A 13,534-nucleotide genomic window follows, 5' to 3' on the forward strand; every position below is an offset into this window, starting at 1 on the left:
GACTCGCCTGGCTGCCAGCTGCAGTCAGAGTGCCATAAGATTGTAGCGTGCTATGAGAGTCTAGCATCCATTTGATTGTTAGCAGTGACAGTAACTCAGATATTTATGCATTAAATGTTTTTAGAGGGAAAAATGCACGTGTCTTTAGTGGCGGGCTGCAGAGATTAAACATTATTAAGCACACATTGTCTATCACAGAGAAACGTCTCCTTTATGTTAGCTGGACCAGAGTCACAAACACAGTAGTCACAGACATGTGGATTAGGAGCAGCGCTTCAGACCTCATAAAAACACAGGAAGAGATTGTGGCCAAGAGGCAGTGCACAATGCCTCTCACAGCTGAAACCTCACACCCTCAGGGCCACTCTCAAAAGTAGCTGACAGAAAACAATTTGTATAAAACACATCATTTCAGGCCAGGAGGAATTCATTTCCATGTTTTTCATGTTTTTCCTCGGACGCTCAGACAGACGATGTGATCTCACAGGGAGAAACTCCCGGTGTGTGCTGGGTTTGTGTCTCTCTGGTCGGCGGTGCTGTGGTCGGGGCATCAAGTTCCACAGAGGCTCTCAGCTGTTCCTCTGCATTAACACCTAGCACAGAGCAATGCCTCTGCATGCATGCATGCATGTGTGTGTGTGTGTGTGTGTGCCTTGATGAGCAGCTGTCATAAATGCCAACGTGCCTCTCCTTCTTGTATCTTGCACCCTGTGGAGTCTTACAGCTTAGTGCTTGTGAGTGCAGGGGTGAGTTTTCAGATCAGGCGTGCTTTAATAAATTTAGGATAGCTCCTCTATTCTATTCTATTCTATTCTATTCTATTCTATTCTATTCTATTCTGGCTCACTGAGATGTGGTGCAGATTGATGATGCGAGTGCTGGTGGCTCTGTTATTCTAACAGCTCTGTGATTGATGAGGGACCTTCCTTCCTTCTTTGGGAAGTCTCACTTAGCCCCCCCACCCCCCGGGTTTCATTCTTTCTTTTCTCCCTCTTCCTCCCATACTCACTCCTCACCCCGCCTTCTCCTCTCCTCGGTTTCGTATTATCGATTAGTTGTCTTGGTGGATCTCTGTCTGGCCCTACCGGTGTGCAGGCATGTGTGTGTTTGGTGGAAGTAATCTGAAACACCTGTCTCTCTGACAGATAACAAACGCAGCATTTTACCTCCCCTGGTGTTTTGTACTATACCTCAGTGGGACATACAGCGCGCACTTGCACAGCAAACACACACAACAAGTTCTGATTAATCTGCAGGTTTCAGCAGCTCCAGTCGAGGAGAGCAAATGTTGTAATCTACACTCGAACCTTTCTCATCTCCTCTGTGTGTGTGTGTCTTTAAAAATGTGAAATACTCGGGTTAAAGAATCACAGGTGTGCTCTGATCCTGGCAGGTAGCTCCACTAAAGCTTCACTGATTTATATTAATACATTTTACTTCAGGTATTTTCAGACCGGCAGTGTTTATGATAAATATGCAGCCGTTCATTAGCAGTGTTCGGTGTCTTCCTAAACACCATCACTTATTGTTTCGTTAGACTCCTTCCATATTGAGAGATTTTATAACAACGTCTTGTTACTTTCCGTTGTTATTTAAATACTTTCATCGCTCTGCTGTGTTTACTCGTTTTGGGCACCATGGAGCAAATAAATGCGCGTCTACTTCAGGGACCTTGAAATCCCGGAGTTTGAAGCTTCACATCCTACACAGTGCTTCCCATGTATAATGCAACGCAGCGAGCAGCATGCCAGCCACGTAGTGTAGCATCCACAATCAGGACGGGGAGGTGATTATAGCTATTGTATGGGAGGAAATTAAAATGAGCCCCGGGTCATTACTATCGATCTGCCAGGAGAGAGCCGCAGAGTGGAAAGAAACAGAGAGGAGTAGATGAGGAGGGGAGGAAAAGAGAGTGCCGAACGGGGGAGATGGATGCAGATAACTCCAGGTGTATATGTGTGGGATTATTTTTGTGTGTCTTCAACTGCTGTTACACTTACAAGGTTTTCCGACACTTCTTTTGATCAACGATAGCTTTAGAATGAAATCTTACATCTTCAGTATGTTTGAATTTGAGGATTTCTGGCAAATTTAGTTATCTGTCCTGATTTTGTCATTTTCTTATTAAGTCAAAGTTTAAAACCTTTCTCTCCCTAAACAGGTGGACCTCCATACTCTGAAGGTGCTTACCGGCATTGCCACACAGGGCGCCATTTCAAAGGAAACGCAGAAGAATTACTTTGTTACCTCCTTCAAGCTAGAGGTCAGCACAAACGGAGAAGACTGGATGATCTACAGACACGGCAAAAACCATAAGGTAGGTTCAAACACACGAGGCAGGAGCTGCTAACCGGCGTCGGGCTCCACTGGCATCCTGATGGGAGAGGTGGACGGAAATATGAGATGGATTATATGCAGCAAGAGTTGACCGCAAGCCCAAAATTTAACTGGTGTCTGCAATTACAGCCTTTCCACTGCCATTCAGTTGGCCTCATTTAAGGCTTTATGACTGAGCCAGAACCAGCACGAGTCTCCAGGCTCTCTGCGATATCTGACATCATTGTATGCAACTGCATTTACACTGCACATTCTGCTTTTCCCATCCCATCTGGTTTCTTTTAGTTTCTGGTCTGAGCTCTGCCTAACGTTGACCTGATCGGGGCCGAGTTCCAAGCTGTTTTTCTCAGAGGTGTTAAGGCATGATGTGTCATCGGTGTGCACGCTGCAGTCTGGCCAGCCAGGTAGAAATAAAGCAGACGGCATTAAGAGTCTTAATGGTTGAGACTGCAATTAAAGTAAAAGAACATTCCAGTGGTTTTGGCTGGTTTTTCCATCAGAGGCGTTCTCCCCCTGCCCGTGGTCACACATGTTTGTCCTGCGGTCTAACGCCACGTCTGACTTTGTGCTGTAAACCTTTATTTCTTCATGAACGCTAATGCATGCACGCAGTCACATATGCATGCGCTTTGCTATGAGAGGGAAACAGGAGCTCCAGTCTAACCATGTGGAATTCCTTAGTGGAGATCCCACAAGACTTACAGCAAATGTTAACTCCCACAGAAGTGATGGTGGGATAAAACAGCACAGAAAATAAAAGATGGGGATGATGGATGATTGAGGAAATGAGGGAGTTTCTTCAGTTATATTTACAACATATTGGGCTTAGTTAACTTTTATTTTTAAGGAAAAAAGCTAATATCTTTGGTCATTTGTGTTATGTGGTAATAAACTGCATCTGTTTAACAGTAAATGGAAGGAATAATCTTTTAAATTTCCTGTGGAAATTTGGACTACAATAATAGGAGCTCAAATATGATGTCAAAGTTGATGGTCTCATTAACCGTCCACAAAAATCTAAGCAAAAATAAAAGTTTAAAGCTTTTAGAAAACTTCTTTATTTATATATTTTATATTTCCCAGGCATGTGTAAGTGCAACCGATCATATTTTAGATTAATATCTCCATCATAAGTTACAGACACTGGCCTAAATGCTCACAGCACGCAGCAGTTTATCTACAGTAGGGAACTTGGATAAATATCCAGGTTCAAGAGATGAGAGGCTTGTGATTTTCCTGGGAAGTGTGAGGCTGAGCTGTGGGAGCGAGAGCGTTAATCCCGTAGCGTTCTGCAATCGTTGGTTAACATATGCATGGGTTTTTGCGGACCGTGCAACCCTGCACCACGGCTTACCAAAAATGCAGTTCACTCTTTCTCCAAGCCTACCAAAGCTGGACAATAGTGTAATTTTCAGCAGTGAATGTCTCCCTGGGACTGCAGAAGCAAGCATGCTAGTGCAAAGAGCTGGGAGACACAGGCACACCGCACAACTGTGCACTTTTTAGCTATTCTAATTTTTAATATAACACTTCATTATTTCAAGTTTGGATTGAAGCTCATTTCTAATGCTTTTGCATGTTTTATGCATGCATCATTCTCTACTGCAAAGGTATAACTCAACTGCAGATCTTCATTTTTAGTGGCGCTAAAGTAAATCCACTGAATAATGAGCCATCATACTGTCCATGCAGACATGCAGCAGCATCAGCCCAGTTTCACAGTCACATCGGGCAACGAGACAATAAAAAAATCCAATATGCAAAACAGATTAATGTGTCGAGGCTAGTTGCTGGTGTCACTGCGCATAATCCTGCTTGTTTCAGCCATGACCCTGGAAAGCTGTTTGGAGCTGAATACCAAGGGAGACATTGAGTTGCACGTGTGTGTGTGTGTTAGAGGAGGGGATTGCCATAAATCAGCAGCACACAGAGAAACTCACACATACACACACACACACATGCAAACCAATTGGTAGGGTCTTTCTATCTGTTTGGCTCCCTGGTGTGCCAGTCTGTGCTGTAATCTGATGGTTCGGCTCAGTGTTGTCCAGCACCCCTTTTAATCCACTACTACACACCACTGTCTCAGTGCCATAATATGGATATTACCCAGATACGTACAAATATTGTAAATGTGTTATGGCAGCGTTATGTTAGATCAGAAAAAAATGGCGGTGTGGATGATGGTTATTTATCTGATGATGAAACGATGATGTCAGCATCTTGTCCTTTCTCGGTTGACACACCTCAGACGGCCAGTCAGCACTGGCCTTGCCCTGCTGACTTTCTCTATCGTCTTTCAGGGTGTTGTTGTGAGTTTGTGTGTGTGTGTTTTATGCTAGAAAGATATAAATCACTCCACAGCGGTGGCCAAGACCTTTTTGGCAGTGTGTTTTATTCTGCAGTTTGTAAAACGCTGCGTCTGCATTAACAGGATAATTCAAGGAAATTGTATTTCATAATTGAAAGCAGATCCTGGATCAGTTTATGCGATGGATCACGGTTTTCCTTTTGTCTCACAGAAGCCTTAAATCAACATGGCTAAGTTATTAATTTTGAGAAGTCGTAGCTGTTTTAGCCATCCAGGAAATAAACAGAAGTGCCCCGACTGTACACCTATCCATCCATCTCCCCTTCTTGACATTTTCATTCACTTGCCTCTTCACTAGTTCTCTCAGAATCTCTTCATCCATCAATTGCTCCCTCCATGTCTCCTCATTCACTCACTTCACATCTTCCTTCGGCCTCTCCTTACACTCTTTCCCCTCTCACAGCGCTCCATCATTTGCTCCCTCCTCCTCCTGTCTCTGAGAAAGTCATCAGGAAATACGCCGGCACGTTTGTGCTGCTTAAACAAATGACTTTTGTGCTTGGCAGCAGCGATGCTTTGGTTTGTGTGCGTTAATCTGGAAGAATTATTGAGTTAGTGTTTTATGGGCAACAGGCATTAAAGCAGGACAAAAAAATAATGGAAGCCACATGGATAGTTTGTTCTTGCAAAACCACCATGCATGAAATAATTAAACATATATAGTGGAGCAAAAACACACCAAACAGCACACGCAGACATGTGAATAGATGCATTTACATCCTCTATCTTTTTGTATATTAATGTTTGTTGCTCTTAACTAATCAGACACTTCTTGTGCACACACACACACACACACACACACACACACACACACACACACACACACACACACACACACACACACACACACACACACACACACACAAAGTATGCGCACACACTCTGGCTTTAAACATCTGGGAGCCTGCCTGCAAGGGCGGTGCTGCTGTCACACAGCATCGTGATGATTTGTGTGATCTGTAATGTATTTGATAATGTCATTAAAGGCCTGTCGTGAACCAGATGGGGCATATGGAATACATGTTAACTTGGAGAAACTTTTCAGGCACAAGGATGGAGTAATATTCAGACTTAATTTGTTCCTATTTGTACTTACAGATACTACCAGAGGAAAAGGGGAATGACAGACAGATGGGAAAATGTATTTTTTATTCTTATTGTGAAGCAGCGACTTGCCAAGGTTTAATCGAGAGGTCGTTGACAGATCATTTGAATTTGCATTAGCCACAATACAGATTTGTGCCTGTAACTTTCTGTGTGGTGCGTTGTGCACACGACAAGTAAAGCAGCAGTTTTCTGCAGCCCGAGGCCTCGGCGTGAGAAATGATGTCGTCTCAGTTGCAGTTTTTATCTTTAGGAGCTTGAGAACTTCTCTGTATAGCTACATTTGAGCTTGACGTGGGACAAGTGTCATTACGTAGCCCCCCAGAATTGCTGTAGGCAGACCTGTCTGTGGCCATTACAGCACTGGACCTCGGCCAAGACCAAAACCTCCTATTCCCACTTTAATCTGTGGGAGGGAGGATGGATGGAGAGAGAGGGATGGAGGATGGAGACGTGGGTGGAATGAGCGGGAGAGAGAGAGGGATCGTGATGGGAGGAAAGTGTAGAAAAGTTGAAAAAAATCAGGAAAAAAGTAATGGAAAAAAGCAAAAGGTTAGGCTGATAGAGAGAGGAGAGACCGAGCAGGAGGAGGAAGAGAGGTGGGAGAAATGCAAGGTTCATAGGGGAACAAGTGAGTGAAGGAAAGAGGCAGGCAGGGGGAAAGAAGTGTTCATAGGGGAATCGCGGAGCAAAAGAAATAGGGATAGATGGATGAAGCAGGAGAGGGGAATAATGAGAATAGCAGACAAGGGTGTTGACCACAAATCCCTCTGGATAGTTCAGAGGTCTCAGCAACACAGCCTGGAAGGATGTCAGGAGAGGGAAGGAAAATAAAGCGACAGAGTAGAGGGAGGTGAGGGAAAAGCAGAAGGGAGGGCCGGGTCAACGCAGAGCAGGAGAAAAGAGTTTGTGACAAATGAAGAAAGAAAAGCTCAGAGAAAAAGCGAGAAAAGGGACAACAGGGGATATTACGAAGGTGCCGTGTGTCGTTTGGTCTGTGAGATTTGTGCATTGTTCTGTCTCACACACACACACACACACACACACACACACACACACACACACACAGTCCCACACACACACGCTCGGATTCAGCTGTCAAAGACAGGTTACCTCCCCGAAGTCTCCGTGTACGCAAGCGTGTGTTTGGCCTTCTTTGATGGAACGAGAGGAGATGGGGGGTGTTTTATTATTTTATAACTCAACGCATGCACACGACGCACACTCGGCACGGACATTTGAATAATTCAGCGTCTGTGCCGGCCCTCTCTGGCTGACTGACTGTGGCTTTGCATGTTCTTTACTTTCCCGTGAGGTGAGCGCACTCGTTTGTCAGTCGCCTTTCCTGTAGTTACTCACTAGATCTGATTCGCTGCCTTTTGCCTGCAAACCAGAATCTGCTACCCAGAACTCTATTCTTATTCAGCGGAGCAGGTGTGTAAATGAAGGAACAAATGGTATTCACTTCATGTCGGCCACCTTTGAGCTTCACTGAGAAATAAAAGTACTATTTGAAGTTTCTCTTTATATTATTTTGTTAAGAGCATTTCTGTTTGCTTTTGTAGGTGTGTGTGTGTGTGTGTGTGTGTGTGTGTGTGTGTGTGTGTGTGTGTGTGTGTGTGTGGAGACAGACAAAGGGGGGAGGAGCATCTGCCCACCCTACTCTTTGCCAGTATCAGCTTCCCTTGTCTTCTTACCTTGGTGGAAACATCAGCCCATTAACAAATGCAGACAGACCCTCTCACACACACAAACACACGCTTAATAACCTGAGCTGGGTTGCAGGTGTAGTCCATTAGCTGATTGTTATTGAAGCCTCTTAGACTGAGACTGTTAACAGTGAATTTAGTTTGGTTTAAGACCTCAGGGACGCTGCATATCCCCTTACACCTCCTCTCTGTGGAGTCTCGCTGCGGAGCCACGACCTGGGAGCAGTTACGGGAATACGAATATTCTTGTTTGTATGCGTGCGCAAACTCACATGTGTGTGTCTCATCTTTGAGATGTTTCATTCTGAAGTGTCCCTGCTCTTAAATTCACTTTATTATGAGACTGACGTGTGCTATCGATCTCTGCAGAGGACAGGTACCCGTCCACACAATGAAAAGTTCACATAGTTTGACTTTTAACAAACATGGCAGCATAAAATATGGCCGACGTGTAGAAAAACATATTAAAATTTTAACAAGCCGGTCAGGTTATAAATATTTATGGGACAATTTCTTAACAGGGGAGGTGCCTGACAGCTAGAATGGATGGCCTCTCAGGTCTCCCTGTGTCCGAGCAGGTTAAATCCGGGTGTTCTGGCTTCCTCCTGCATCACAAAGACATGCATGTTTCTGAACTGATTCTGGAGTGTGCATGGTTTGTGGTCTATGAGTCTTAGCCCTGTGAAGGACGGGCAGCTGTATCCCACATTTTTCCCAATATCAGCCAGGATAGCCTCCAGCTGCCCCGTGACCCTGCAAGTGGTAAAGATATAAGTTCACAGTCCTGATGAAGACAATCAGTGACAGTAGCTCAGCGGTACAACAAGCTGCAGCGCTGCATCCCTGATGACCCTGAACAAAGCTGGTAACTGAAACAGTAACAGAACCAAGTTCGTGTCAAAGTTCGTGTGCACAGCTCAGCGGAGCCAAACACTGTTTCTGCAAACATTAAGCTGCAAAAAAAGCTGCAGGTTAGACTTGCACACAAACATACACGTGTGCAGAAGAATCCACACACACACGTAAAAGTGTGTGTGTGTGATTGTATATGTGTACACTGAAAATGTTTCAGTGGGCACCCAGGGAAATCAGAAAGCACCCGCCAGCCCCCAACTCCTAAGAGTGAGACTTCATAATTACACTTTTACACAGCGACAGACACACACACACCCTGACACACACACACACACACACACACACACTTGTAATTACAGTCTGCTACCACAATCCCATTAAGTCTTTGGGGCCTGTAGGCATTTTTCCATCATTTAACAGGTCACAGTTTCTAGTATGAATGCTTTTGTAAGGGCATGAGTTCACAGGGGCCGACTTTGTGCTGTACACCCACTGGGTCACGGGTTCAATTCCCAGCTGGCCTAGTGGCTTGCTCCTGTTCTGTTCCAAGTCACAAACTCCTTTCATCCACATTTTGTCACCCCTGACGAGTCCTGCTGTTTAATGGATTGAAGACAGGAAGAAAAAAGTGATTTTAATCTTTTACACACACACACACACACACACACACACACACACACACACACACACACACACACACACACACACACACACACACCCTGCCCCACGCACACACACCTAAAACAAGGCAAACATCTATAAATGCGTAGCCAAGCAAGTAATTGCAAGGCCTTTGGCTCTGTCGAACAAGGCTTACCGCTCTGTATAATAAACACGCTATGATGTTTTCAGCATTAATGTAACATAATAGAAAGAGTGTTAAGGAAAAAGAGGCTTATTTGCTCCTGCAATGAAACAACAGCATGGATTATTTTCCTTAAATTTACAGCCGTTTATCATCAGCGAGAGACGAGATAGAGACATCGGAGAGAAAGACAGAAACGAAATGATGGGAGGAGAGCAGAAACCCAGCTGTGCTGTCCTGCTGAGAGACCAGCGGAGATGGCTGTTGGCGAGAGAGACCCGATGCTGTCAGATAGACAGAGATATAAAGTCTTGATGTCAAAGAGAAAAAGGGTCCTTCTAGCAATGTGCACTTGCATTCAGTTTCCTTTTATCTGAACTTGTGTGTGTTTTCAGAGGAAGTGTGGGGAGTGCAGGAGCTCAGAGGGCACCGTGTGAGAGCAGAGACACATTACATGCATGTGGGGGGACAGTGGTGTCTGCACACAGTGTGTTAGTGAATGTCATGTGTGTGTTTGTGCATCAGGCGGTGACGGTGTGTTTTTCTTTGTGCTCTGTGCACAAAGGGATTAGAGCTGTTTTCCTGCATGTGTGTGTGTGGTTGAGTCAAGAGGACGTGAGAAGAGGACGCTCTCCCACATACTTACGCCCGTGATTTATTGCACACTGCATGCCCTCAGACCGTGTGTGTGAGTGAACCTTTGCACCCCTTCTCTCCTCCGTGAACAGTCACTTTATTAATTTTGTGGCTTTATGTAATCACGTAGAGGAGAAACATTAATCTGCTGCCTTTTTACCTCACATTAAGTTTCATTAAGTGTTGTCTTGAATCACAGCTGTGGACAGAGCCACAAACTTAACTCCAAACCATAAGATTATTATTTTTTATCATGCCACAGCTCAAAGAAACTAGATGGCTGTATTATATGTGTCATATTTCTACCACTTACAGTCAGGGGAAAAAGAAAGTGCTCACACTTTCACTTGTAAGAGTTTACATATCAGGACACAAATGATCATGTGGTCCTCAGCAGGTCAAGTACATACAACATCAGATTAATATCAACAATATTAGACTGTGTCGTTGTTTATTTAACAAAAAGTAACCAAAAAAGAGAAAAAAACTCAACTCAAATATCTGTAAGCTGATAAAAGGACAATAATTTCAGTTTATTTGGCCAATGTGTTAAAATTAAATTAACATTTTAAAACATTTGAAGGTTAATCCTGCTGTACAGAATAGCTGGGATTTATTATGTGTATACAATACTGTGCACAAATATTGAGCCGCCCTCATTTTCTGTATATTTTGCAAACATAAATGGAAATACAGCAACAACTGAGTTTGTGCAAATCTAAATCGTCTTCAGGAGTCGTTCTCCAGGCTGCTTGAAGGACATTCAGAGCTCTTCTTTGGTTGTTTCTGCCTTTTGTACCTTTCTCTGTCGCGATGATTCAACACTGCTTCAATGATGTTGAGGTTCGAGCTGTCAGTCCATGACTGATAATGTTCCACTGTGTTTGTTTTCACAGCACCGTCAGAGTGTTGGGATCACTGTTGTGCTAAAAAATGAAGCTGTTGGCATTCAGACACTTTCTGGATAGTTTTGCATGTTTGATCAAAATCCGTTTTATCAAAATCTCCAACATCGGTGGATAAAAAGCAGCAGCAGATCATAACAGAGCCTCCACCGTGCTTGACAGATGGCTGTCGTAGTGTGCCAAAGTTACAGCTTAAAGCTGGTTCTTTGCTACGTTGCCTGTTCTGTTCATTCCTTGAAATAGATGACTTTTTCATGTGTCAGTGATTCATAGGTCAGGATTAAGCAGCTTAAAAAACAAACAAAAAAAGCATTTCTCTGAAACTGGATCAGGCAAAAGGATGAGACTGAAAATTAGTGAAAAAACAGCCAATGTCCAAAAAACTAGTTTGGAAGACAAGAAAGTCTGGCTCCTTGGAAACAAAATATAAGTAAAAAAGAGAGATGGCTGAGGACTTTTACACATCGCTGTATGCAGCACATAGAACTGTGACTCAGCAATATCGGGCTGTCTCCCATTATCCTTACTGAGCTCCTGCTCTGCAGACAGACTCCAAACGTCACACGGCTAAATGTTCCTTTCTGTCTGCAGGTTTTCCATGCCAACGCTGACGCCACAGAGGTGGTCCTCAATCGAATCCCACAGCCGGTCCTGGCCCGCTTCGTGCGGATTAAACCTCAGACATGGAAGAACGGCATTGCGCTGCGGTTCGAGCTCTACGGCTGTCAGATCACGGGTAAGACAGATGATGCTTGTTTTCCTGCGGAGTTTCTCAGACTTTCTCGGGACAGGGGTCAATCTCCTCGTGGGATTCCAGCGAAAACACAGAAGTCAGTTTGTCAGTGATATACGTGCGTTACACAGGGTCAGTGCAGAAAAGCTCCCTTGGAGACATTTTCTGGACAGGAGCAGGAATACGTGAAAGGCTTTTCTTTATTTGTATAATCTAATAATAAACAGGTTTGTAATTTGTCCATCCATTAACTCCTATTCATAATTCTATTCACGCCGTCCTCTCGTCTTTTTCTCCTTTTCACATGCACGGAACACACCCACCCTTGTGTGCGGCCGCACTCTTGCCCTTGCTCTTTCATATACATACACCCCTTCTCTGTCTCCCACTCACAGATCTCACACACACACACACTCAGTCCTAATAGAATAATGCTAGAGTGTGATGTGTGGGTGATAACATCAGAGAGTAACAGGCTCTCAGCTTTCATCTGCAGCCCTGGCAAACAAACACGATTTCAACCAGCATAATCAGCTCAATACTATAAATAGATAAAACTTAATTAGACTGTCTGTGTGTGTGTGTGTGTGTGTGTCTGTGCGTATATGGTAAAAGACAGAGAGTTGCAATCCATTTGAGCATATCTGTGTGCATGTGTGTCCCGCTCCACTGTATCATTATTAGGTTAGGGCCTCTCTCTGCTGCCATCGTAGCGGCCATTGAGAGGGACAGATATGCTCTTATCCAGGAGGGCTATTTCAGCACCCACACAAATCACAATCACACTGAAACAATATGATACCGAGTGTGTGTGTGTGATAGAGAGATAGACAGGGATGTGGAATATATCAGGTATCTTGCCTGTGTTCTTGATTGCCCAATTTTTTTACTTTTTTACTCTATTTTAACACCTGAAATTGCATTATATATCACTCTGCCTTTTTCACTGCTTTCAGGAGTGAGAGCATATATAACCCCCGTTTTTTGGGGCATCGCCCTGCCTTCTGCTCATCCCTGCCACCTCGCGATTCCTGCCATCCATCATGAGAAAAACATTGAGTTTATATGCAAAGTCTTGACACTTTCAAGGCTGGTTTTTGTAACGAGGGATGTCAGAGTTTGATATTTTCGAGGCTCATGGCGAGGAGCACAAACTGTTCTGCTGCAGTTTCAGGGAAAATGTCCATAACCTGCTGAAAAAACCCCAAACATACCTGCTAATGGCCATGCAGTATCTTTTCTGAGCACACAGACATGCAGGCAAACACACAGTCAAACACACTGCCAGGGGGAATGTGATAATGCCCTACACAAGCCTATAAAGGCAGACATAAAGCAGTCAGTCACTGACATGTCATTAACTTAAATCACACTTTTATGTCTTCTGCTCTACTTTTTTCTCCGTCTCTCTCTCGTCAGTATGTTTTTCTTCCTCTGTCCTTCTTTTACCTTTGCTGACAGCCACCATTCCTTCCTCCAACATCCCTTCTTTAAATCTTCCCATCCCTGCTTCATTCAGCTCTTCCTCCCTCCATCGCTTCTTCCTTAATCTCATTTTATTTTAGCACCGCAGCACTTATCAATCATTTATTTTTAGCACCTTTTACTACTTTTCCCAGCAGGGCTTGTGTAGCGTGTGTATTTGTGGAAACTACACACGTGTGCGTCCAGCCGTGTGGGTATGCATCAGCCAGGTAGCGCCTCGGCGCCGTACTTGTGAGACCCCGTTATCAGAAACGGCACAGTGGGAGTTTGTGTTCACCTGTGTGTGGGCGAAACATCAGAGCATACGTGAGAGGAAGCGGGCTTCTGAGACAGCTTTACTGTCCGACTGCTGTGTGCATGCGCGTGCATCTCTCTGTGCGCGTGCATTTGAGAGCTGAAACTATTTCTGCTATGCTATCTGTAGAGGTGATATGCTGCACTCCTACATTAAAGGAGCTGCTAAAATACACTGATGCAAGAAATAAGAAACACAAAATAAATGACACGGGAACAACGTTTTCTTCTAGCTAATCGGTTTTCATGTCTGCTGTAGAGCTTGAAGGAGCCATCCAGCCTGGCTGGAGCTGTTGTTGT

At 44.3% G+C, this 13,534-nt stretch overlaps 1 protein-coding gene across 5 annotated transcripts in view; it reads left to right on the forward strand.

Moving 5' to 3' along the window:
* LOC116327826 (neuropilin-2-like) overlaps positions 1-13,534 on the forward strand; it is a 95,353-nt gene that overhangs the window by 43,263 nt on the left and 38,556 nt on the right. For all 5 annotated transcript variants that reach the window (XM_039600086.1, XM_031749493.2, XM_039600087.1 and 2 more), the window contains 2 exons: positions 2,162-2,317; positions 11,314-11,458. In XM_039600086.1, coding sequence (XP_039456020.1) covers positions 2,162-2,317; positions 11,314-11,458 — 301 coding nt within the window. The remainder of the gene's footprint in view (positions 1-2,161; positions 2,318-11,313; positions 11,459-13,534) is intronic.

The sequence above is a fragment of the Oreochromis aureus genome, linkage group 16 (assembly GCF_013358895.1).
Source record: "Oreochromis aureus strain Israel breed Guangdong linkage group 16, ZZ_aureus, whole genome shotgun sequence".
Taxonomy (NCBI): domain Eukaryota; kingdom Metazoa; phylum Chordata; class Actinopteri; order Cichliformes; family Cichlidae; genus Oreochromis; species Oreochromis aureus.